General features: G+C 40.7%; 1 protein-coding gene across 1 annotated transcript; it reads right to left on the bottom strand.

Moving 5' to 3' along the window:
• Window positions 1-723: 723 nt before the first annotated feature.
• PSMB2 (proteasome 20S subunit beta 2) lies at window positions 724-16302 on the bottom strand. The gene is made up of 6 exons (XM_053454681.1): window positions 16122-16302; window positions 13792-13914; window positions 13476-13546; window positions 4866-5028; window positions 2144-2193; window positions 724-944 (listed from the first exon to the last, which is right to left on the bottom strand). Exons 1-6 carry the CDS (start codon window positions 16210-16212, stop codon window positions 843-845), a joined length of 600 nt encoding a protein of 199 aa, XP_053310656.1. The 5' UTR covers window positions 16213-16302; the 3' UTR covers window positions 724-842.
• Between the last annotated feature and the right edge of the window lie 7047 nt (window positions 16303-23349).

Below are 23349 nucleotides of genomic sequence, written 5' to 3'. Positions count from 1 at the left end.
ATATTTGGAATTGATGTCTTCAGATTAGATTATTCTTGTCATGTTACCACCAAAAAATTAAAGACTCTTCAGAGCTGCATTGGCTCTGCCACGTCAGTATTGATCGCTTTATGTAGTGAAGAAAATGGCATATAACAAAATTAATCATTTGCCCACTTATAACAATTGAAGGACATTCCTGCAACTGAATGGCTGCTTTAAAAAAAAATGGTAATGTGGCATGAGAAATTATATATGGTAGTGCCTTGTGGTAAACAATAGGATGCCTCAGTCTTGTTCTCCCAGAGGGACCCCTTACTCAGTAAAGTCCATAGAGATAAGGATGTCTTTAGACTATCAGGACTTCATTAGCATTGTCATAAAGAATGGACTCCGTGTGGGACGGTCAACCAAAGTATGACTGCCAACAATAGCGAGATGTGTAGATGTGGAACAAATTAAGATAAAACCCATTTTTCTTAAATGGTAAGCTACATTACTGAACATCGCACTATATTTAATATTGAAAGGACAATATTTTTCCAAAGGACTTCTAGTCAACTTGCCCCAAACCTTAAAACCAATTAAAGAGCAGGTCTTTGCCAATATTTCCCATTCTTGCCATTACAGTTTATTACTAATAAGCAAATAACAGAGGAAGATATATTTTTTGCCAATGTATTTGCATTGTGTAGTGGAATAGTGTAAATTCCTGGACTTTATTAGGAAACACAGAAGCCATGATGAGATTTCATTAGCCTCATATGCCATCAGCATAAGGCAATTTAATTACACTAGTTTCCAAATAAATGGTAGAAATCAAGGTAAAAAAGCAGGTTGGAGAGAAAGGAAAAGGGGGCAAATCAGACACTCGAAGCAGGAATGGTGTCCATGTCGTGGATTCCATCCTTATCAATTATCCGCACGGTGAATGAAGGCAAGCTCAGGATAAACCGCTTCTCAAGCTGGAAGACAAGGAGAAAAAGGAGGTGTGTGAAAAATCTGCCGCTTTCAAAAGGTGTCAGAATAAATTAAATTAACTCAACTCCTCTCATCTGATGAACAAGGTTAAAATACTTAAATTAGCAGATTGCTGACTCTAAACTTCAGCAAAATAAACAAATATTGTGACTCTGAATGACATTTAAAAATATGTGCTGAAACCTTCCATAGCGTGCAAAATATAATGTAACTGGGTTTCGTGCCAGTTCAAAACCAATATGCAAGTGAATAAATCAATGACTTGTTTGAGTTCCCTAGTATGTGTAGGTCACAAGAATGCTTTGACACACAATAGGCTAAAGTACAGATCCTTAACGAACTAGATACATTGACTAGATCGTACGTTCTCAAGAGCAGGGCCCTCTCTTCCTTCTGTAGCACTATGTATTAAAGTGTGTTATGTCATTTCAAACTGCTTATTTTCACAACCTCTTATCGTAACATCACTATGGAATCTCTTACATGGAGGTAGGATATGTTCAGGTGCATGAATATGGAGGTTCTGAATTCACTTTAAATGAAGTACACAGCTAATGCTTCAGAATGGACTTCTGAACGAGAGAGCTACAAAGTGTTTTTCTTTCCTTCTTTATAGTATTCACAGCTAACCACTGGAAAAGCACACTAACCCTTTACCGGCAATGAATAGCTCCGAGAAGGTCAGCTGCTGCTACCAGGCTGTGCTTGAAGCTTATGGCTTCTGAACTGGAAATGAGTCTAGAACATTAGTGCCAGTCTCTTAATTATACTCCATGTTACAAACATTACAGAAAAAAAAATTATCCAGAGGATGTCCTGGTGCAATTTCACAAACCTGTATATGTGGACATGTTATATTCTTTAACACAAAGTACTAGGGGTTTGTGTGACATGTTTTGAGTATTTAGACTCTCTTCTATCTCCAGTAGCACAAGCTGCTTTCTGAAGATTTCCGCTGCACCTGAAAACTAACCCTGGTTTCTTCAAAAGTTGTAATATTGAGTGAAGAGAAATTTCTCTGAGAAATGTATGTGCTTTACGTGCGAGCGCTATGATAAGCAGCAGCATGCTAAGGATATCAAGAGAATGGAAAGCACGTCTGGTTAACAGGTAGCGTTCTAGGTGTTGCAAAACTAACTGCCATGAGTTTCAGAAAGATGCAAAATAAAATAAGATGTCTTACCTCTGCTATACATTTCTTAAGCAGCTCTACAGCCTCCTCCCTTGTGAGACCTGTAAATAAATAAAAAATCAACTCATTATAACAAACACTGGGCAAAGAACCCATTCTCAAATGGCAACTTCATAAAAGATTAGTTTCAGATGGGGAATAACATTCATTCATAAACATCCTGTATACCAACATCTCGATAATTGTCATTTCTTTGAAATTGATTCAAGTGTATACAAAGAAGAAGTTGTTAAGAAGTTACAAATGTATACACGTACAACACTTTAAACTCCATAAATCAGAGGCAAAAGAGCATGTAACATTCTATTACCACTTATGCATGACAGGAATAAGCCACAACTTGACTGGAACTACGTTGAGACGAAATGTTTTTGTATTTGTTTTGCTCAATCACCCTAAACTACTTTCTTTGGCTGCTTAACCTCAGTGCCCCTTAGAGGCATCATAAACCCACCGCCACGTGATGCAGAGAAGTGTAAAGGCTTGTACGTGTTAGAAGCTTTCCATGGCCATTGTAGAGGTGCAGCTCTTAGTGCTGTAAAGCATTTATTTTGTGAATGAATGTTTAAACAAAATCAATGAGCTTGCTCCTCCCCCTTTCTATAACTTCTCTGGGAAAGAAACATGTTCCATATGTGACCAACACCACTAATAACAAGGCTGCTAATCGGTTTGTTACGCTGGGGAGAGAGGCGTGACGGAATTCCAGCCTAGTTCGGGAGGGGTATTTGAGACGAGGTGCGCTCAGGCTTCTTCGAGGAGGGAATTAGCTGCTTCGGCCTCAGGCTGTGATGGCTAGGCTTTGGGGGTGGTGGAGTTGGGTTAAGCCTCGATCTCTTGCTGGGTAATATAGCTTTCACACCTTTTTGGCAGTTTTATGGGCATGCAATCGTGTAGGTACTGAGGTGTCATTGGCAATAATTATTGAGTAAGGGAGGTAATACACTCCATCACCATGCTGTTATGTTTGTTGGGATGTCGAGATGGACTATAAATAGGTATTTAAACATGTAACTACAGCGGTTAACCAGACAAGGATGCTGTAGTGTATAGCACATGTTAATAATTACTTGACTTGCATTAAAAAGTGGGGTATGCATTTTTCTGGGATAGAAACTATATTTGCAAAACATATTACAAGGTTCATTCCTACACGCTAACCTGTACATTGGTAATAAAATGGCACAGTTTACCACTGTGCGTTACATCAAACGCAGTTCAAGACACTTTTTGGCAATTTTAGTGTTGCTGTTAATGTTGGCTCTTCCCGCTCCTTGTAATAGCACTATTAGCTGGGATTCCATAAATAAATGTAACAAAATGTAAAAATATATCCCAAGTCGTCATAATACCAATCCTCTGTATTTAACAGGAATTATATTTCAGGTAAATAGTAAAGGATAAATTGTAAATTGATAGCCACGATCCCCATTGAAATTGTATACACCCAGAAGATAATCCAGGCCAGGGTCATGTCAATTAAGATAGGCACCTATGATCCTTGATGAATAACTTTAGAGGCATGTAAACTCCACCTTTGACACCAAACCCCAGAACCTAAATCTAGGTGATTTACTGAATAAATCAATTACCACCATGATAGATTTTTAGTTTTTAGGTGATATGGGTAATACGGTTACCTTGACTAACGTGGGTAGACATAAACAGCACAGATTAAGTATTTTAATGTTTTGGTTTTTTTAAATAGATGTCTGAAGCTGGGATATAAAAATAAAACTGTGGCCTGTTGAGTTCCTCAAGGACTGGAGGTATGGACCAGCCATGGCAAAAATCAGACAAAAACTTATCATTTGTAGCCTAAATACTAAAGACATTAATTTTTCCAAAGGCTGAAATTCCCAAATGCTCAATAAAAATCTGCTTGGAATTTGTTTGAACTATTCTGATCAACACTGTCATTCCTGGTTTGTGCTTAGAACTAGAATTCAGAGGATGGCACCAAGGAAGGAACATTTGGATAAGATAATGTCAGGGCGAGACGGCAGTAAAAAGGGCTGTAAGTGCAGCGAATTGCACCTCACTCCGGGAATGAAAGGGTGCTTCAGATCAGAGGTGCCGTGATTGACAGTTTCACTTGGGAAGAACCTGGGGGACTAAGGAAGAAAGGGTGGGGGTGAGACTGAGTCCCACCAGGGGGTCCTCTGCTCTCTGCATACCCCTGCAAGGTGTGGGTGTTATCACACTAACATCTCAGCGCTGGCATAACATGTTTGGAGGGCTATATTGCAATGACACTACTCTTAACATTTCTGCCCTTGCTCCCCCCCCCGAGTGCTAAACATCACAGAAAATCTTTCAGAAGCGTGCCAGCCTGGTAATTTGTATTTCACATTCTGCACCACATGGGCAAACATAACAGTATTTCCCTTTTGCCCAACCGGTGTGTGTTTAAGAACAACCTTACTGCATAATTATATACTAGCAATAAACCCAAGGAGTCTTGGTCTCTGACATAGTGTGTTTTATATTCCGTTTAGCGCAAAATAGTCTGGATTCCCTTATTGTAAGTTACCGCTTTTGCTAGAAGGCTATAAAGTTAGCACTCTGGAAAAAAGTAGTTCTTCGTCACATTTCTCCTGGGCGTGGAACCATTAACCGGCATATGCAAAGCTAGTTATGAAGTCTGCCATGAAAGCTGACAAGATAGATTAGAGGTTATTTAGGCTTCTTGGACTAAAAGCATCTGTCATACCTGGTTTGTAGTAGCGGTCCAGGATGCTAAGGGTGAGGTAAGCTCCATAACCATGGGCTGCGAAAGGTGCCTTTGCCAGCGCGGCCAAGTAATCCATGTAGTAGAGGGATGGCCCATCGTGTTCATCGTACCCCGCCAGCAATAAGTTAACGTGGTATGGAGTCTGGAATAATAAATAAACACAGAGACAGTGAAAAGACATTATTAAAGGGAGGAGAAGTTATGTATATTCCATGAGCAGTCTTTGTGGTTCCTGTGCTCGTGGAGGGTGAGAAAAAAACAAAAACAAACAAACCATAAAGGCAGTGTGTGACCCTAAACACTAATCCAAGCTTCAAGGCATGCTTTCTAGGGCAAAGCAATCCAATCACCTATTCACAATAAAGTTAATGTGTGTTAGAAGTGTGGGGAAGTAGTATTTTATATGGATAGTAATACGATTATAAATTAAATGTTCACAGGACAGAATTGAATGTTCATTTTAAGAGCTACCACTTAGGACTAACTGTCCAGGTTTTGAAAATCACTTCCAAAAAAAGGTCTATGAAGCCCATGCAACATTATGGTGGGGCTGGTCAGATTTATGTAGAATTAAGGAAGTGCTACCATAGAATCATAATCACTCAACCCCTGGGATATACAAAAAAATAAATACTGGAGCATATGTATGTTCTCTGCCACCATATATTTTGTGGGGCTCAGCGCCAAAAAATATAATATAATTATTATATATACACACACAAAATATAAACGCATACGATCAAAAAGTTTCCACACTTTTTTGTTTTTATTTCAAAACAAATTACGGTACATCACCTTTCTACATAGTCAATGCAATTTTCCCAACGTCGTACCAACGGTCAACATCAACTTTCCTGCCAATGGTTGCATCTTGAATTTCTTTGCTACGGGAGATGATGGATGCTTCCACTGCATACTCTGCCGACTGCTGTCCGACTCCTAATGGTGAACCCGCGTTTCATGACCAATGACTATCTTCTGAAGAAAATCACCACCTTCCTCATGTGTCGGGAGCACACGTCTAAGTGCTTGCTCCTCTGTCAGCTGCTTAGGCATCCATTTCACTCAACTTCAGGCTGCCATGAATCAGGGCATAGGCAGATCCAACATTCAGCTGTCCTGCAACCTCCTCAACTGTTATTCTTCTGTTTTCATGGATTAGTTCCAGGGTTCTCTTTTCATTCCTCGTGGTCGTGGCTGTAGCTGGACTTCCAGAGCGCTCTGCATCCGTCACCAGTACGGCCATTTGTGAACTTTTCAATCCACTCATAGACGACTCTACGAGAGGGAACTTTATCCCCATACTGAGCACACAGGCGAAGATTAATTTGTGCTCCTGGCACACCTTCTGCCCACAAAAAGCATATGACTGAATGCTGTTCCTCTTCGGTGCAATTTATAAGTTTTGCCGCCATCTTCACCCCAGGGTGAAAACTATTATACTAAACTGCAAGGGCAGCCAGATTGCCAGACAGAACTAGTCACATGACATGCTAAGACACGTGTGTGTGTGTGTGTATCTATAGCTAAATGTGGTTACAATATTAGTTTTCTTGCATTCTGATGAACTATAGTAATGTAGGCGTCATCAATAGTTTGCCAGTTAGCAAATCATAAAAAGCAACCTACACGCCTCTCCTTGAAAAGCACGATTGTTAACTGGCAGACTACACTTTTCTTAAAGGTAATTAACCCTCATTTAATTTATCTATACAATGTGTACATCAATGTGTAATCAACCACAGTGCAACATTTATTCCTTCCAAGCACTTGAGATACTTTACGCATGGCTGAATTAATCCAAGTCACATCAGGGAACTAATTAGAACACAATTTGAAAAGAATGGCTTCACATTACAACACTTACTCTTTGCCCCCTCTGTGCCTCCCATCTGCTAATGCATCTATTGCTCCTGTAGAGATAGAATATATCTATACTCATGTGCTTGCCCCAAATTCAACTTGCAAACCTACAATCAGGAACAAATATCTTACAATATTGTAGGTAAGGGAAACTGTTATAGCAATAGCTTCACCACCAACTTTACTTCATAAGCAAATTAGCTACCATGCACAGTCTATTTGCATAAGTCAGCAGGTTGGCAAGGGGGCATAAATTACAGGGCATTGTGCGGTATAAAGGTTAAAAACCCCAAAAACCCTCTAACGGTGGTTTCATTAGTTATCAAAAATAAACACATCTAGGGTTTTGTGGGACAAGGGGGGGGTGGAGGACAGGCCAGGGCTACATGGGCACCTTACAGCACCCATGCCCCCAGTAAAGTGTAGGGTGCCGGATTCATAATGGCAGAAGATGGGCAGCAGTGTGGCAGGTCTTCACAAGGTGGGAGGGGGCATAGTGTATGAGTGTATACTGTAGTGTCAGTGTGTGTGTGTACAGTGCAGTAGATTCAGAGTGTGTGTATATAAATGTGAAGTAGAATAGACCATCTCTACTGTAGTTGAGTGCCAAATTTTAGTGTTTATGTGTGCATAGTGTTAGAATATGTACAGCGTTGGCCAATGTGTGTATGTTGTTGGATAGTGTGTGCATGAGTATTAGGGTGTGCTGTATGTTACAGTATGGCATAAGCATGATTCTGTATGTCAGCATACAGTGTTAGCATGTGTGTACATGAGTGCAGAATGTTACTGTAAGGTGTTTGTGAGCTTTAGACATTAGCGTGTCTGTTACTGCATGGTGTTAGTGTGTGTGTGTAACTGTAAGAATAATAGCTTGTCTTATAACATGGTTTGTCATGAAGGGGTTAACTGCAGTCCTTTACAAAACATTCCAGCACTGAAAAAAGGTGCGTTGTGTCGTATTGCCTCAATAAACACCCTTATAACTGCAGAGCAGGGGGTAATAAATAAAAACATTATTGGGGAAGAAGAAAAAAGAAGGTTGGCACCTAAATTGTTGACATCTGATCTAGGGTTACACAAATTGAGTTTCCAAAGAATTTGCTGTCCATGTGCTACATGACCCGAAAACACTTGGCGTAATGGGCAATAGGGGAATGCTGCTGCAGCCTTAGCTCCCTAAATGGTTTAATTTAATTAGCCACTCTAACATTTATGTATGCCTACACATTTGAGACACAGTCACAATTAACAAGAGGAGGAACAGGAGTAAAAAAAAAAAAGAACTCCGTATATAAAGAGTGGTGCTGGAGACGTCTCGCTAAAGGTTTGTGCGACTCTCGAGATGCCAGCTTTCTGCATGTGTGAGATGCTCAGGCATAAATAAAAGGGTGTGAGGCGGTTTTAATTAAACCAATACATCTGTGCCAGTTACCATGTCAGACTTCCTCTTGACACGCTTGAGCACAGCGGGGGAGCATTCTGCATTTTACCCTTTCAACACCGGAAGGTCCAAAAGCACCTTGTAGATGACCTTTTGGGATGGTTATTTTCTACGATGCACTAGTAATGGCATCTCCTATGACTTCTGTTTGCCACTAACTTCCAAAGACCTTTATAGTGCAAGCATGGTTGAAATTAGTTGGAAAGATGGTATTACGCAAAGGCATAAATAAGTCAAAAGCTTTCAAACTCCCCGTGTGGAAGGTAGGCGCACACTACGCTGTCGGCTCAATACTGGAAGATTAGGCAAAGATGGCAACGGCAGGCTACCTAGAGCTCTCTAAAATGCATTACTGAGACACGTGAAATTAGGAGGGTGTGAGGGACCCAACCTGGGGATAATTTTAGCATATCTCACAGTTTGGCAAGTAAAATTCGCTGAAAAACCATACAAAACCACTTATTAACCCATGTATGGTAACCATTTTTTCCACGACAGTCTTTTATTGGCTTTGCAAACTGAAAAAGGACGTCATTTGCGCCTTTGCTCCATATGTTTTAATGTTTCTATATGTTTTAATAAATGTAGTGCTTTTTCCTTTTTGGATTGCCTACATACATTTTGCAACGAGAGGGAAAACCATTTGAGTTACTTTGGACTTCTAGCTATTTTTTTTTTCTACGCTGTAATTTGCAATCATAAAAATAATAAATAAATGCCTTCTCTTTTATACTTCTTGTATCATCTTGAAGACCAGAGTTCTTAAGTAAGACAACATCTTAAGTTTTCAGCGAGTGTGAGAACGGGTCCCGCCTCGCTTACCATGTCCCAAATACTTCAAACCTGTAATTTGTAGTTAAGGCTAATCCAATGAGAAATAATTTTATAAGTAGGTTTCGAATCACTGAGTTTAACAGCAGAATTCCTAGCAGAAAATGTCCTTGTGTGTGCAAATGTTTTCAGCTGTTATTCGGTTTACCTGTTCCTTACAAAGTTATCTGTACTTCTCCAAAAAAAAAAAAATTACCACCATGCTGATAGGAAACAAGTTTCGGGCTCAAAAAGGAGAGAGACCTCGGATCCGGTACTCTTCCCACTCACAACAATGAGGAATTTGAACGTGTCCCGCCTGATTAAGCAGAGCGTGAAATTTGCGTTCAGTTGTCAGCTCCTGGGGAGCAGTGGTGACAAGTAATGCGGAGACATGCCGTACGTACGGCGGGACTGCACCAGGGCAGCGATTAAGCATCGGTGAGACATCTGGCGGAAGGCAAAGTCACAGCCGCTGGAAGGTGGTGGGGGGGGAGATGAAGCTGCGCAGGAAGAATCCTGCAGAGCACGATATGCACACAGTGCAAGTGAGAGGCAGATTAGAGCAGCAGTACTAGATCGCAACAATGTTCCCTGATTAATCATTCTGGAGAAAGAGCAGAGTGTAACACACCTGTAACAGACACAGTGTATCCAATGACTGACACTGTATGCGTGTGTATGATATATACAGTGCCCTCCACAAATACTGGCACCCCCGAGAAAACATGAGAATTTCACTGTCAAAAATACGTTTAGCATTAACAACCTTTTCACCATTTACTTCGCTAAGGAAAAAAGTTATTACTCTCCCCTCCACTGGTCCACTAAGACAAAACGTTAATTACAGTCCCTACTACTATTAAGCATATTTGTCATTTTATTATTTCTTCCAGTGGTTTGATTACATAAGAAAATGATTGCTCAATTTCTATGGCAACAACCTATTAGTGCCTGATTTGGTGTCACATGGAAATAATGCGCACAGACATAAAATTACGAATGAGAAAAGTTCCCCTGGATTAAATAATTATTCACGAGAAAAGGTTTGGGCAGTCAGCAATGCTAGGAATGATTTTGCTAATGCTACATTTAATTGCGAAAGTGTGAAAGTTTAGTAAAGCAGGTGGAACAGCTCTTAACACGTACGCGGAGGTGGAAATACGGTATCTGTTATGCATCTTAGAAAGTTTGAAAGGAACACAAACTAGAGGACCTGGTTGTCTACATCTAGCACGGCAGGTATCCAAAAGTCTACTACACACCGTGAACAAGTTCTACTGGCGTAACGCTGAGTCTGCAAGTCCGCTGTCTCAGCAGGTACCACATTGCTCGGCACGTCTATGCTTTCTCTCCAGGAGCGAGATAACAATGCTGCCTCAGTTTCGGATCCCCCAGAGAGCCAAAGAAGGGCTTGGAAATCTACACCTGTGATCCTGCAACTGTGTCAGCACTGTATAAATAAACAGCTCCATTAAACAGAGAGAGGTGGGAAAAGGGCTAGATGGAAGTCCAGCAGACGCACACTGATTATTACATTTGCTTTTCTTACTGGAGACAGCAGCATACTACAAAATTGTATCCTACTGTTAACGGTACCTTGACACACCTGCCCATAGTCTATCACTTAAATAATATGCGTAGAATTATGACAAACTTGCCTACATACTGAAAAAGGTATAAGCAGCCTATGTGAAGTCTATACATGCACAGGCTTTGTGATTATTTTGGTGATATGAACATAGCACGAACTGTGAAATAGTTCATTTTTGGCCCATTCCTCTTCAGACATGAATTCCATTTCCCGCTGGTATTGGACGCAATTCGGAGGGCATTTTAGATTCGGAAATTAAATTTGTTGTTTCGACGCCCACATTAACTCTCTCTCACGCTCTCTGAATGTCTCTCTATCTTTTCCTGCCAACCACTTGCCCTTCTGTGTCACACAGCTCCACTTCTGTGTCCTGCATCTTCTTGTTCTCCTTTTTTCTCTTTTCTCATCCCCATATGCACGGATAGAGCCTCCAGGCGAAATTCGGTCAAAACGGTAGAGCTTCCGGGGTCATCTTCTCCAGCGACCCTCCAATCGGGGGACAGGACGTTACCAGCTCTGTCATTTTGGCTGAAGTTCAAACCAGGTTATCAAAGGGCAAAATGGCGGAAGTCCGCAGTGAAGTCATGTCCGTGGAGATGCGGACGAAGAAAGAAGACACAAGACACGGAGCTGCAAACGCAGAAGGGGCCGGCGTAGAACGGATGGAGACATTCCGAGAGGTTGAGTGAAGAACTTTTGGATCGCAGACGAAAATTCTAAGCTTCTTGCTTTGTTTTCGTCTGTTTCGTGGGGGTTCTGGCCTCGTTTTCAGAGATTCGTACAAAATCTGTAAATTTTGCATAAATCTGGATGCACGACTTTAATATCTGTATATGTGTGAGTTTTTGGTACTAAGTCTGAAAAGCACACTCTTCGACACGGCAGCCAATGAAATGCTCTAATGTGTAGTCAAATTCCATTTTATTAAACCCTTTTAAAAGCAACCTTTTATATAGAATACATCTGAATCCCAAATGATGTTAACAATTTCAGATTTCTTATCGTCACACAAATGAAAAACAAAAATCTAAGTTTGTTAGAAATCACTAAAAATCTAATAACCACTTGAATTGTATTCAAAAAAGGTTATTTCCTTTTCAGAGCTTTACAGCTGGGGTAGGATGTATATGTCAAACCAATAACAGGCTTAAACAGGAGAAAATGTAGGTACGCACAACCTCAAGTGGGTAAGCATGCAGTTTAATGAAAATGCAATGTAGTGAAAAATCCATCAATAGCAGAATTAAGGCGCTAGAGCAAGAAACCAGAGGGAAAGTTTACATGGCATAACATTTCATCCTCTGCTCCACTACCCCAACAGGCAATAATCCTTGAATACGTAACTCAAATTATTATACTTTTTTATTTTTTCTGCAATGAATTTTCTCCTCCTCCCCCGATGTTAAGGATGCCGTTTAATTTAAACAAAACATCAACTGCACTCTGTAGTTTGTTAGGCAAATGAACCAGATCTGTCATTTTCCTCTAAAGGTATAAATACAACACAAACATTTAAAAAGCGGTTTTCCCAGTTCTTATGGCAAGCAAGTCTCGGGTTTTTTTGTCACATGACATAAGAAATCCCTGCGAAATTATGCATACAACAAAGTTTTACATGACTAAGAAGTGTTTGGGCATTCAACAGTACCAGGAACGACACATCTGTGTATAGCTCTAAATCAGTTGGTGGAACAGCGCCTTTACAGGTTATAAGTAGCAAGCACGAAGGGTAAATGATGCACAGTTTAAAATCATTAGACAATAGACCTTATGGTGATTATATGCCTCCTCAATTTTTAAAAAAAAAATAAAATATAGAAATAAAATGACATGCAGGAAGATCTCGCCGATAAGAAAGGGCATGATGAGACTGCAGTGTGCACTCCTTAACAATGGGGTTACACACCCTACTCCCCTCCCAGGCATCACCATCTGCAGCAGCACAGAGCTGTATCTCCGGTATGCAAACACATCTGCCCCTGCCAGTGCCCCCCCACTGTGCTGCCCATCTGGAACAGGTGGGGCAGGCCTGTGCACAGAGAGAGAGAATGACAGAGTTGGCGTGGGAGAGGCGGGGGGCACGATCCGACCTAGACACATGGGGGGGCTGGTTGGCACTTCCAGTATCAAAGACAACGAGACTGAACGTGGCATAATGTCACATCCTGCTAAATGTGTTTGCCAAAACACGTGTTCAATTACCCTCGTTAGCGGTATTAGTTTTCGGTGTGTATCGCAAATGGATTTCAGCGCTTGGGAGACAGGATACTTAAAAATCACAGCTTTACCTGCACCATCTGTTTCTGGGGGTCATGTGAGCGACCCGACAACATTAAATTGCAGAGAGAGGAGAAAAGTGGAGTGGAAACAGGGGGAGACACTTCTATTAACGTAGCAGCCCTTCTATACAGCCAAGGGAAGTAATTAGGGAGAAATGATACCAAGTCTCCAAATATTCTGCATCATTACCACATCACTAAGATACTGTTGTCATATGTACAGCTGTTCACATGGGCAAGAGCCATGAAACATAAGAAGTATTCACATTTCCACATTGTGTAATATTGTATCATTTCAATGCGTTTACACGCAGTATTTTGTCACAGTATTTCAGGACAAGAGAGGCAATATTTTAAGATGTCATTAACCATCACATCTTTTGGGGTAAAATTTCCTTTAAAAAAAAATATCATGATATCATTATCCAATAGTAGGATTTCTTACAGAAAACAGTTCATAGTAGTGCAAGTTTTAAACACTTTATTCTATAGATTATTGCTTAAATATTATCCAAAAAATGCAGGATTTTGCCCACATTTACATATTAAATTCCGTTTTGTTGCATTCTTATACATGAGTTTAAATAAAACAAACTCACCCTACTCCTCAGGTAGTCAGCTAGGTTTTTGCGTGTGAAGTTTGCAGCCGCTGCAGGAGACAACTCATAGCCTAACAATAAAAACGATAAATTACGTATAAACTGCAGAGAAACTGTCTAAAACTATTCAGAATACACTTGATAGATGTATTGTTTCAGATAGGGGATTCATTATTATGTTTAAACACTGTACCCTATGTAATGTGGACAAAACCTACAGATAACTGTTCCCCGGAACAACAAAACCTCCGCTCTCCCAGCTGATGTCAAGAGGAAGCTAAAGAGAAAATAATAAAGCGGCATCACCATAACGTACCATTTCTCATTTTGTACAGCTGCACGTTCTTTTGAATGTACTCAGCAAACTGAACCGTGTCTCCAGCCTCGCCAACACACAGGAGGAGAATCTTCTCACTCATCTTGAACATTTTGTCTGCATCTGTAAGAGACAGTGTGACATCTTAAGGCTAGACAAGCCTGTCATCTACACAGATTCCACATGGCTTCCACATAATGAACATTAAACCAGGGTTGCAAAATAAATAAATAAAAAAAAAATGATTACATTGCAGATATATAGGCAAACAAAACCAGTGCCAATGCTGGACCACCCAACTGTACTTTCCACCACAGCAATTAAATACATGGTCAGATTGAGCCTTCCTTTGATTGTAAGGTTGCTTTTCAAACTTGGTACTAGAAATGATATAAATATTATATGGTATTGTATTAAATGTTATACAAGGTTATTGATGGTTATCAATTATTGTGGTAAATAATTATGCAAATGAAGAAAACGGGGTAAAGTCTTGGTCATGATCCGGTTACAGACAGAGCAGGAAATCAGGAAGTGTCGCTTTCACTTTCAATTTCAGGCAGCTCATCCACGGGCCATGACGCGACAGTTTAACCCAACCTGAAGAGTCCCAAAGGGTAAACCGGACGGAATTACAAAGCACTTGGCCATTTAAATAGCACCTTGTGAATTTATATCACATAGCCATCTAGTATGTTATACTTTTTATTTCTGGCCTCTTTCCATCCCCCTCCATGACATCGCAGAACCACTTACTGCAATGAATCCGATATCCTATTTGCGTAACACAAAACATGCAGAATAAAATCGTAATTTCAATACCAGGAAAAATATTTTGGGAGACTATTTGATTTATGTAGGAGCCAAGGAGAGACGTGTGGATGGTGACTAAGACGCTACAACACAATGTTAAATGTCATCAGTTTCCATCTAGGACTTTGGCAGTCCTGTTTATAAATAAACTGCAGACACCATTTGCTACTTTTTGTTCCTTCCAGTATAGCTAAAATTTGGAATATTTCTGTTGTCATATACAGAGATCAGTGGTAGCGTGTCCCTAAATATACCTGTCAATTGGCCACTTCCTCCTAATTCTCAGCTATCCTTGGTCAACCCAAATCTGTAAATAAATATTGTGTGTCAAAGTTGTAAGGGTGAAGCAACCACCAGCGGCTCATGTTAGGGCCTTTGCTTCAGCATCTGTAGATCAATTCATTTTCCTGGATGGATTCTACATAAGGGGACACTCCAGCCATCATATACATTGCAATGCATGTGGGTCCCTTTAAATTTGTTGCCCCCCCCTTGCAGAATCCCCCATATGCATTTGCCCCTCCTCCAAACGACATACTCAGCACCAGCACTGGAGAAAGATGTGCAAGGGATTTGTACAGACCCCCATGTGCATCCACGGAAAGTGCTCCCATTGGCTTCAATAGGTGCGCGTTCCTGTCGCTGATTGGCTGGGTCAAGCAGCCAATCAGTGGCAATAACTGTCAGACCACAAAGGAGGACAGCTGTGGTTTTGACCTCATAGTCTTTTAATATGCATTCTTCTTTAAAAGAGGTTCAGGAACAGCAAACTGGACACAAAAATGGATACTGGTTCCAAAAAAGTTTGGTAATACCCGCTATATACGTGAGCAGACATTCAAGAACTACTTTTACTTCCATCTTCTGGAAGTTCTTTATACCCAGACTAGCGAGTTGCTATGTGTTTCAGTGCATAAAGGCTCCATATTCACACAGATATGAGTTGTCAACAAGTTTCACATTACCTTACGTTGTATTAACATAGCGCTTGGCCAGGACATTGACGTTTATAATCCCTGTATAGGTGCTACGGAGAATACCCTAACATTACTCTCTGGGGGTATCATTTCAGGCCCATATGGAAATGACTCCACACAACCAAACCGATGTTACCCTAATACTAACGACTCGAGGGCAGCTCCTTCCTGGCCTTTTCTCACCTATAATTAAGTGTGTATATATATATATATATATATATATATATATATATATATATATATAGATTTTTACAGCACCATCATAATACACAGCACTGTACAATAGGTAATGGGGACATAACGTATTGTATTTCCAGATACAAATGGTAATGACAGTGCTATTTTACAATCTAGAATACCCTCTGTACACCTGATAACTAGTATGGGATTAAAAAAGGTAAATGTCCCGAAATCCATAGGTCTGGGCAAAGCGAAAGGTATTTGTATTGATTGAGTACTGCAGCGAGCTGGTTACTCTGTTATACTCCACTTCCACTTTCTGCTAGCTGACAGGATCGCAGTAACACAATGCCCTCTTACCATGCTTCATCTGGATGATGCTGTTTGCACACACCGTGTCCGCCGCCACTAACACGTAATCGTCGCCTTGAATCCCAATTACATACTCCATGTCGCCGGCTGCTCTGTACGATCCCCGGTTCTCGGATGCGGCCTCTTGTCGTTACACAGCAAATCACCACAAGGCCGGGACTGGCGCTCAGCTTCTGACGTCATTGCGGCGCGACGGCCTTAACGGGGATGTCGGGAACTGTAGTCAGGAATCGAAGCGCGTCCGACCTGTTTAAGGGCGAAGTGGTAAATAGCTGACAGTATAGAGCGCCGCTATTCTACATGTGTAAACTACCTGAGTAATGTTTAGATTTTGAGATTCTAACACATGTCGTTACTATTCTAGATATGCTGTTAAACCCTATAGGAGTTGGCGGGCGGATTATTAAACTATGGCACACCACCTACTTTTTGAGCGGGCTCTTTCTTCCTCTAATGGAAGGAGCTCGGAATGTGTAACGAGTATGAGTGACTTATAGTGTTATATAGATCACTAGATAATAAAGCCTGCGGGCACAAGGCACAGGATGAGAATTCTTCCACGTCAAGAATCAAAACTATGTGGGGTGTAAACATTTTTACTTGGGGATACCAAGCAACCCAGAGTTTGAATACAGCTGTAGACCTAGAAAAACTAACTGTCAGTGACGAAATGTTGGTTGGGGCAAATATATTCCAACATTACTTATAAAGTCTGACCCTGACTGAGGGGCCAAATTGACATGGTATCCATGGTTAACAACAGTGTTGTCGGCTTCAGGTTCTGTATCATTTAGATTTCCTGACATTTGCAACAATGGATGTTATGTACTTACAACCAAAGTTTTTTTTAAGCCTAAAGGTCTAATGGCGATATAACGCCAGTGAAATTGGCTCAAAGATGTAAGGGCAAAATGCCAGTAAAATTGCCTCTAGGGCGATACACCAGTCATCAATCGGTTATATTCAACAGTGTATTTTACAGTGAAGGTAAGCTAGGGTTTTGCCATTAATGCTGCTGTTGAGCTCTTTCATTTGAAAACAGTGCAATGAAATTCTGCATTACTCAGCTAGTTACCCAAGTCTGTCTTGTGCAGATGTCACAATGTGTATGTTAAGAAAAATGAGGAAAAGGGTTTGTACTGTCACGGATTCCCCCCTTAAAGAAGAAAGCACTTCTTGCCACTGATCAGTTCTTATATTTAAAGTCAATGAGACTGCTTGCCACGCACAGGGTCTGAACTGACCCCCGCCTGCAGCATTCGCTAATCTGTAGCTGACTGGCAGCAAGCATATCAAGCGCATGGTGATATGGTCAGCTGGATGCATCTCTTGCAAAAAAGGATCCTGCAGAATCCTCCCTGCATTTGTAAAAACAATGCAACAAAAATCAAAAGTGAACACACAGCCATCGTATGCATTTAAGTCCATATGCTGGCTGGAGTGTCTCTTTAATTGTGCAAATAAAAGATGGTTTGAATTGGTCAGACAGTTCCCTAAAAGTCTTGTTAAAGTCATGACCTTAAGAACCGCAGATTATGTAGCGCTATTAAAATAGAGGGACAGTGAATATTAATAATAACTGAAACTGACAATATACAAAAAATACAAATTACATTTGTTAACACATACCAGTAGAGATTCAATCTACAATCCATTAGGGGCCATGCACTAAAAAGTTCAGGACCAACCCACTACAATTCATGAACGACTGTTTATAAACGTATTTAAAGATTGGGTGGTGAGCCTCTGATCTCCCTGACTGGTCCACGAATGGAGAAATTTTGATATGAATGTTTATATAGATTTAAACAAAGATGTAATAATTGCCATTCCTACCAGGTTACATATGTGTACATAGGTGTCTTCCTAGGCTGTAGATCACTTTTACATTTTACATAATTATCTCACCACCCAGTCTTAGAGCAGAAGAGGTCCATAAAGTGGCATATTCTGGCCTAGGTTGACTATTAGTGGATGATCTGCGCCACGGCGAGCCACTGCTCCATGGGCAGATAGGAGAGATCAATGTCTTTTGCAACCATTGATTGTGGCCCTGATATGGAGTATCCATACAGTCATGTGAAAAAGAAAGTATACCCTCTTTGAATTCTAATGATAATTACAACAATAACTAATAACAATCATTTGTTTCTTAGCAGGTCTAAAAATTAGGTAAATACAACCTCAGATGAAGAACAACATAAACTGTGTCATGGTTTAATCAACAAAAATAAAGCCAAAACGGTGAGGCCATGTGTGAAAAGCTAAATATACCTTACAATGCAATAGCTTGTTGAACCACCTTAAGCAGCAAAAAAGGTAATAATCATTTTCTGTATTACTTTATCAGTCTCACACATCATTGTGGAGGAATTTTGGCCCACTCTTCTTTACAACCTTGCTTCAGTTCATTGAGGTTTGCAGGCATTAGTTTATGCACAGCTCTCTTTAGGTCATCCCACTGCATTTCAATCAGATTGAGGTCTGCACTTTGACTGGGCAAACACCTTCTTTTCATTTTCAGCCATTCTGTTATATATTTGCTGGTGTGCTTGGAACCATATCAACTCATCCCCATCCAAGCAGTCCTTTCCTATTGTTTCACTTCCCCATCAACCACCGACTAGATTGTAAACTCACAAGAGCTTAAATTATCCTACTAATTGTAACAGTGCTACGGAATCTGCTGACGCTATATAAATAAATGTAATGTAAGAATCTGGGAGAATAGGCAACTGAATTAAATGTTTTCCACTTTTGAATAAACATTCTCACTGTTGAATGATGGACTTTGAATTGTTTGGGAATGGCCCTATAACCCTTCCCATGAACAATTGCTTCTCTAAGATCATCACTGATGTCTTTCCTCTTGGCATCTGAATGCAAACTGCTAAAATTTTGGTTTTAATAGAGGTGGTCACGCTCACTGATGGTCAATTAATAAAGTGCATTTGATAAGCAGCACCTGTCTGCTACTTAGCATCTTAATTCCTATGGAAGCAGTAAGGGTGTACTTAGCTTTTCACACATGGCATATCCATTTAAGCTTTATTTTAGTTGAATAAATCATGACACAGTGTAATAGGTGTTGTTCATCTGAGGTTGTATTTACCTAATTTTTAGACCTGCTAAAGAAACGATGATTGTGTCAGGATTGGGTTTGGAGTAAAGGCAGAGGATGTTATCTCTTGCTAGGTACCCATACCAGGTGGTCCACAGAGGTAGACAAGTAGGACACCCTGGTAGGAATGGGAGCATGAGAGTGCAAAGGATAATCCAAAAGCAAAGGAACAGTCCAATAGGTCAGGGCAGACGGCAATCAGGAAAAAACGGTAATCCAAGCAAGAGTCAAGAAATAGACAAACAGGGTAGTCCAACAAGGAAGCCAAAGGTCAGGTAACGTCCATGTGCGGCAACTCGCTCATACACTTGCGAACGCCGTATTGTGCGAACGCCATGGACGTGCCGCTTTGATGCGCTTGTCCGCTCTTAAATGTCAGCCCGCGGGAGCCACCCACAAACAGCAGATCAACGCAGGACCCCAGCAGACACGGTAGGTGTAACAACCGGAGGGGAGTGCTTCCACAGCATCTGGTTCACTGTTTCCCCGTATAAACATAATTAGTGACCAAGGTTTCGGCCTACTCCGCTGAGCTTTTAGCAGGCCTGTGGAAACGGGAGAGCTGGGGAGAACAGTTGAGGGTAAGAGGGGCATGACATGTACTGATATGTGAAACCATAGAATTAAAAAAAGGTGTACTTTCTTTTTTGCATGGTTGTATATACTCCATAATGAACATCATATCTTGTCACTTAGCATACGTGATAGTGGCCATGAAGGTGACCTGGACACTGCCCAGGCTCAGGCCTAAAGTAGTGCCCAGCCAAGGTATTTCTCTCATGCCTGGAAATAGTTCCCTTTAAAATTCCGTTTACCAGCACAGACTAAAGAAACAATCAAGGTATAACTTATAACAGCCTAATAATGTGGTAATATTTGAGACATTTACGTCCAAATTCTGGCTTTGAAAAAATTCTCAGTTATTTAAATTTGAAGATAGTCTTACTCATCTGTAAAAGCTAAGGATATTTTAGATCTTTTCTACACCAGCTGCAATAGCTTTTTGCTTGAGGAATAAGAACACGAGTTTGGCCAAAACATGAAATATGGGTTCCCTATTGTCTTTGTTACCTTAAATAGTTGTTGGAAGTCCCTACTTGGAAATGAGTAAAACAATGCAGAATAATATAATAACTGTAAAATAATAAACAGATTTTAGTATCCCTTGGGGGGCAATAGGATTAATTTTTTATGAACAGATTTGAGAAGAACATGCTATCATGCTGTTAAGGTTGGAAGGTTCCGTTGTCGGTATAAGAGCAAGAATTCATGAGAAGACTTGTGATGTGATCATGTAATATCCCCCTAGCAGATGTGAATGAGGCAATTACTGTAAGTAAAAAGTAGTTCAGGGTTCAAACAGGGTCTGAACTTTCATAGCAGCTCATTTCTTTACAATCCACTTCAAGTTTCAAAGGAGTTCAAATAAATATATATGATTTTGTTGCACCTGTATGTGCTAAAAACTAATAAAATATCCTATAATAACCCAGGGTGTATCTCTAGGGCAAGTAGAGCATGATGGATGTGTTGCTGACAGATCAATTGGACAGTGGTAACACATACCCTGAGGTGAAAAATTGGTTTGAGGACTCATTTCACAGTCTTTAATGATAATGTTGGGTCTTCAGACGCTATCACATGATTTTTACATGTGGATCTATGGGTGACAGACCTCTACAGAGCGCTGAACTCATTTGAGACAGAGAAAATAATTAGAAACATCTGCATGCTGTTGGGTTTTTTTTTTCTACAGTACAGGGCAAAACAGGTCAACTCTCTAAGTCTCACCTAGCCTCTAGCCCAAGAGAAGAACTTGACAACTGATAAAAGCTTCCCAGCCTGCCCTTTTTCCAAATGCTTAAAATAAAAAAATCCTTTGTGATCATCACACTTTTTTGTTTTAGACATTATCTTATGAGGTATATAAATTTCACGAAAGCTACTTATGAATTAAGAAGAATTTTGAGAATTATGAAAATGTACCCTAAATTGTTTTATTGTTTTATGATAGCTGAGTTAAAATGTCCCTGACAACCTCATTAAAGAAAAATGAATAATATAAAATGTATTCTTTAAAATGTAAAAAATAAACACCTGAGCTAGGAGCTGCAGCCCTGCAGCTGTGGTTCAATGATTATTGCCACTGAAAGCACTACCACTAAAATTAATGTGAGCTCTTGCTGCACATATGCACATTGGGGTCTTTTAAGGGACACGCAAGTGTACCATACAGCCCTACCAGCAAGAATACATATTAAACTACTTTTTAAGTACTTGCTTATGCATTCTTTTTACTACGTTAGGAGAAGCTGCAGCTAAAGAGCTTCAGCCAACCTCTGCACTCCATAGGCCCATATTCGTGCCACTTTTGGCAGCAACAAATCAGTGTCAAAAAATACTCTTTAAAATCAAAGGGGAACACTTTATGTGCATGCAGGGCTTCGTCTAAACACTAGAATATGACTCAATTATCCTGTTAGGATTTTGAGGGAGCTGGGATGTTAGTATGTGTGTGTGTGTGTTTAAGTATGTTAGTTTATGTGTGTGTTCGTATGTGAAAGTATGTATGGTTATTGTGTGTGTGTGAAAATGTTAACTTGCCTATGTAAATATTTTACTGTTTGTGTGTGTATATGTTAGCAGAGCCTGCCTTAAGTGTTCTGGCGCCCTGTGCGGACTACTCCTCTGGCACACCCCCTCCTCACCCCCCCCTCTGCCCCTTCTCACCATCTTCTCCCTCTCCCTACTTCTCATTATTCTCACTTACCTTGTTGCCGGAGTCCTGCGGTGGGAGCGGGAGGCATCTGTGTTCCCGCCCTGCCGCGGTGCTGGCATTTCATGTTGAGCGCCGGAATATGATGTCATATTCCGGGTCTCAACATGAAGTGCCAGCAGCGCAACTGAGTCACGGAGAGTGAGGGGCGCCGAGCGGTTGCTGAGAACTTTACGAGCAACTGCTCGGCGCCCCTGCCCAGGACTTAAATGAAAGCATTGGGTTTTTTTGTTGTTTTTTTTTACTTTATTTAACATGAAGGATGTTAAATAAAGTTGTTTTTTTTTAAAACGCGATGTTTTCATTTAAGTCCCGGGCAGGCGCCCCTGCTGCCATGGTGCCCTGTGCGGCCGCACAGGTCGCACACCCCTAAGGCCGGCCCTGTATGTTAGTGTGTATAAGTATGTTACTGTGTGTAGGAGGAGCTTGGGAGTCCCATGGAGGCCTGGCACTAGATAGGCGGCTTTATGTGTATATATTTGTATTTATGTGTACTGTACTGTTTTAGACTCAGTGTCTAAGTGTTAGAGTCAGTGCCTCCATTTAAGTGGAAGTTGGCGGGTTATGTCTGCGGAGATGCGGATGAAGAAAGAAAATTAAAGATTGAAGAGAGAAGAAGAAGATGCAGAAGCAGAAGTTGTCTGCAGAGAAGGTAGGGGAACATTTAAAGAGAGAGAGAGAGAATGAGAGTGTGAGAGAGTGGAAGTAATTGTGGACCCATGAATGTCAGACAAAAATTCTGTGGTTTTTGCTTAGTTTTCATCTGATTCATGGGGGGTCGGTGTTTCCTACGAATACATATAGTGTTAGAGTCAGCGGGAGTGTGTCAATGTATGTTGTTGGATAGTGTGTGCATGTATATGTGACTGTGGCATTAGTGTGTGCATGCGTATGGTGTTGTGTGTAACTGCATGGCATTAGCATGAGTGTATATATCCCCTGGTAAGGTTAGAGTGTGTTACCATAAGGTGTTAATGCTTGTGAGCATATTTTGTTATAATGTGTGTGTCTGTTACGGTATGGTGTAAGTGTAAAGTTTTAGCATGAGTTTGCACGTGTTAGAATTTGGTGCTGGCACGTGTGGGGGTACCATAGGCACCAGGCATTAAGCATGTACTGGATTTCTGATGGCAGGCCTGATGCGGGAGTTCTCATTTGACCCCCTCAAAACCTATTGCACAAGTCTGCACTGGAGCTGGTGGTGAGTATAGTAAATACACTACAGTAGATGTGTTCAGCTGTTCCTATAAGCATAGGAGCTGGAGCTTGAGGAAAGGTGAACATACATAGGAATAAGAATTCTGCAGAATACCTCTATG

This window comes from Spea bombifrons, chromosome 2 (assembly GCF_027358695.1).
Source record: "Spea bombifrons isolate aSpeBom1 chromosome 2, aSpeBom1.2.pri, whole genome shotgun sequence".
Taxonomy (NCBI): Eukaryota; Metazoa; Chordata; class Amphibia; order Anura; family Pelobatidae; genus Spea; species Spea bombifrons.
This window is presented reverse-complemented; position numbering and strand designations above follow the sequence as displayed.